Source organism: Diaphorina citri, unplaced genomic scaffold (genome assembly GCF_000475195.1).
Source record: "Diaphorina citri unplaced genomic scaffold, Diaci psyllid genome assembly version 1.1 scaffold3341, whole genome shotgun sequence".
Classification (NCBI taxonomy): domain Eukaryota; kingdom Metazoa; phylum Arthropoda; class Insecta; order Hemiptera; family Psyllidae; genus Diaphorina; species Diaphorina citri.
The window spans coordinates 15,910-19,673 of record NW_007380750.1 but is presented as its reverse complement, the minus strand read 5'-3'; the positions used below and the strand labels follow the sequence as shown (position 1 = coordinate 19,673).

The 3,764-nt window shown below is 40.5% G+C and overlaps 1 protein-coding gene across 1 annotated transcript; it reads left to right on the top strand.

The window, feature by feature from the left end:
* The first annotated feature begins 1,727 nt into the window (after window positions 1-1,727).
* LOC103520227 lies at window positions 1,728-2,778 on the top strand. The gene is made up of 2 exons (XM_008485321.2): window positions 1,728-2,163; window positions 2,661-2,778. The coding sequence occupies exons 1-2, from the start codon at window positions 1,738-1,740 to the stop codon at window positions 2,763-2,765; spliced, it is 531 nt and encodes a 176-aa protein (XP_008483543.1). The 5' UTR covers window positions 1,728-1,737; the 3' UTR covers window positions 2,766-2,778.
* The last annotated feature ends 986 nt before the right edge of the window (window positions 2,779-3,764 follow it).

Here is a 3,764-nt window from a genome sequence, read left to right as displayed (position 1 = left end):
TCCGAGAATTTATGAGAAATTATATTAAAATCCACGACTTCACAAGAAATTGGACTAAAATCGAGGAATTCCCCAGAAATTGGGTTGGAGAATCTACAAAGTCACCAGAATTTGTAGTAGAATTTAAGAAGATCTGTTGTGTAATCCCCAAGAAATAGAGATGTTGGAGTAGGAACGACGAGAAATTGAAGTAGAACCTGTAGAGCTCAAAAGAAAATAAAGAAATTGAAGTAGAGTTCAACAGGAATTGAAGTAGGGTTCTCGAGAAATTAAAGTAAAATCTATGAGAAACTACCTACCTACGAATTAAGCTCATTGGAATAAGCTATTTCATAATACTCTTTTATCATCTTCAGTCTTCTGTCTTATACAATGAGAGATGGATCGTCTCTAGGACTCTAGGGCCTAGGGCACTGGAGGAGGAATAACTTATACCGGATGGTCACAAAAACTATGAATTGACGCTCAAAATTTATGAATTTGGGCGAATTTTATTATTATTATTATTTTATTTTTGTTTATGCTTAATTTCTGAAAAGGACATGTCGGGTTTCCGGTCCTCACCTTTTCTCAGAGATTTCAACCGGCCACTCACATTAACCTCACCCAACCTGAATGGGTCGGGAAAAGCCAGTAGCACGCGAATGGCCAGAGGGTCACCCATCCAGACTTTGGTTAAATTTTGGGCAATATTGGGTGAAAACTAGATACCTATGTTTATTTATTTATTTTTATTTGTCATTTAATCACTCAAAATTTCAAAACATTGAGTACTACACCCTGTATGTATCTCAAGGTCGTTGAAGGTCATCCTCCAGCCTCTGGCAGTTCTGACCTTGACTCCTCAGTCCAGGGGTCCGGGTGAGATACTAGGCCATCAGCATCAGCAATGGAGTTTAATTCCTTCTTACGGAATAGCTAGCCCAGATACCAGATACATAGGTCGCCCTAATCCTAAGGTTTATCCTTTTCCTATTAGTCAATACTAAGTTAAGAGCGAATCTTCCTCTTTCTCCTCCTCTAACAATTAGAGCAGTGATTAGTGTTATTATAGGGTTAGGTTAAACGCAAGAAGGAGTTTTCACAATTAGAGCAGTGATTAGTGTTATTACTGGGTTAGGTTAAACGCAAGAAGGAGTTTTCACAATTAGAGCAGTGATTAGTGTTATTATAGGGTTAGGTTAAATACAATAAAAAGGAGCTTTTCTTTTCCACGGACGTGACTTCTGCATAATTACCGTTCCCTCTATATCAAACCTCTAGGTATTTCAAAGTTTCAGCCATTGATTGGTCCCTCTGTATATATGTATAGGTATGAGTGTCCGTAAACAAAATATCTCGAGAACGGTAAGAGCTAGAGACTTGAAATTTGGTAAGCAGCTTTCCAATAAGGCAAGGATGCAACACAAACTTTGGTTAAGATCGGTACAGACTACTTTTTCTCTTCTTTCTTGTGCTCCTTGTTCTCTACGTCTCTTTCTTTCTCTTAATAATTTTCCTACTTCTCGTATTTCTTCTTCTTCTTCTTCTTCTTCGTCGTCTTCTTCCTTTTGTCCTATACTCATTCTTCTCCTTCTTCCTTCTCTCCCTTCTCCACCTCCTTCCGTTATACGTTTGTCCTCCGTCCGCCCGCCTTTTTAAAATATGTACAGCAAAATGTCTGTGTCTGTGTCAAAATGGTCTTCCTTTTGAAATTTCTTGTCTGGTAACCCTGTTCGCAGGAAGCTGACACTCCACATGATGTACGGATACTCCGGTGTGTTCCGGCAGTTTTGGAAGACAGATCCCCGTCTAGCCCCGCGATATGCGACCGGGGCCGAGATGCCCATCTGGGGGACGCCACCGCCCGAGTATAGTCGCCTGCTGGTGACCGTAAACCCGCCTAGGCAGAGAAAGTCTGGCCGGTGGACGCGCCCGAAGAATAGAACCAGACCGGTTTGGGCTACCGGGAGAAAGACTCGCAATCGGACACATCCTAGAGCACGAGGTTCGACTCGTTCCGGGACTCTGTCTAGGACAGAGGTATCTTTCCGGAATGGCACGAGTGCCTTCGCGGATTTCCGGTTGGAGTCGGTCACACTCGGGTGGACTCGGCGCTACTATGGACGCCAGTGGAACTCGACTGGTATCGAACGGAGGAAATTGTTCAAGTGTATTCCTCAGGTGAGTCCCCGTGTGCAGTTTGAAGTGTTGGATTTGTGACTGGGGGGACTGAGGTTCAAATCCTAGATGGGTACCTTTTTGGCGAAGGATTTTGGGTATTTAGCGCTGACTGAAGACTGAAGACCGATTGTCGGTTAAGTACATGGCTTTGTCTAAAACTGCGCCAACAAAATTATTCCCTGACAATTTTTTTTAATCCATTTTTTTTTTTTTTTAAAACTTGCCCAAAAAAATTTTTCCCCGGAAATTTTTTTTAATCCTTTTTTTTTTTTTTTTTTTTTTTTTTGTAAGTGATTTATTTAGGTATTCGATAAACAAGAGATAAGTAGGAGTAGGTATACAAAAATGTGATTATTCCAGGCCAATATCTATCTGACGACTTTTAGGTATGAATATCTACCTCCATTATCAGATTTTCAAGATTAGTATTGTTAAAAGGGGGAAAAAATCTAGGTCCTAACTTTAAACACTAACAATCTATCTCTAATATCCCACAGGTACCATTACCATGGTGGCCGATGACTACGGTCTACAATCCATGGTTTAATCTCCCGGTGATGAGTGATATCGATTATGAGAGCTTACGACATTCAGGAGAATAGTGGAGATGTCTCATCGAACATTAACCCATCAGGATAAAATCCGCCCCGGGCGGGAATCGAACCCGCGGCCTAGCGCTTACAAGGCAGACGCACTTACAACTAAGCTAACTAGGCTGGCGGACAAGAAGAAATAAAACAAGTATCTAAGTAGGTATTGTTGTTGTTGTTGTTGTTTTTTTTTTTTTAATATTTATTAGAAATAAATCTTATCTCATAATAAACAAGGTAAGTCCCTAGAATCCTAGATGGATAGGTATACCTACCTAGGTGCTATCACTGATTTTACTATCTAAAATTCTAAATCCAGGTGTGATCGGTGAACCAGGGTATAGGCCGAGGTTCCTGGACTTCAGGGTAACGAATCCTACCTCACTTGTTGTACCTAGGATCGCTATCTCGCTTGTTGTACCCAAGTCCCTGATTATATTATACATATTTACTAATTTATTTATCACATTACGGGTATAATATCAGACTATTATGATAATATCAGTATAAGATAAGATGTGATTGGTTTAAGATTCTGTGGTTGAACGGTTTTACACGCAGGTTTCTACGTGGTTTTACGCGCAGTGGAGCAAAACCAAGTCAAACCAAACCGAGCTGACAATATTACCTCGGTGGTGTAGTGGTCAAGGCTTTCGCCTGGTGAACAGTAGGTCGCTGGTTCAATCCACGCCGAAGCATGGAATTTTATACCCAACATTGTTTGAGAATCATCGATCGACAAGAAATTTACTTTGGGAAAGGAAAATATTTCAACGGGTTACTTTCTGGTGTTCTCGAGTTAATCATGCACATAAATGGGATTAATGGGAAGTATTGTGTTTCTTCTCACCCATCTGATGAGGGACATGATACCATCAAATCACATTATTTTCACATTTCACACCTATGTCATAGCAAGGTCATGCGATGCTCTCATGGTCTGTTCAATGGAGATTTTTCTTTTCTATTGTTATGTAGGGTGTACCTACCATAAAAAAATACACGTTGAAA

Coding starts and splice junctions, on each gene's coding strand:
- LOC103520227 (XM_008485321.2), top strand. CDS start 1,738: ATGATGTACGGATACTCCGGTGTGTTCCGGCAGTTTTGGAAGACAGAT. Junction 2,164..2,660: donor TGTTCAAGTGTATTCCTCAG/GTGAGTCCCCGT, acceptor AATATCCCACAG/GTACCATTACCATGGTGGCC.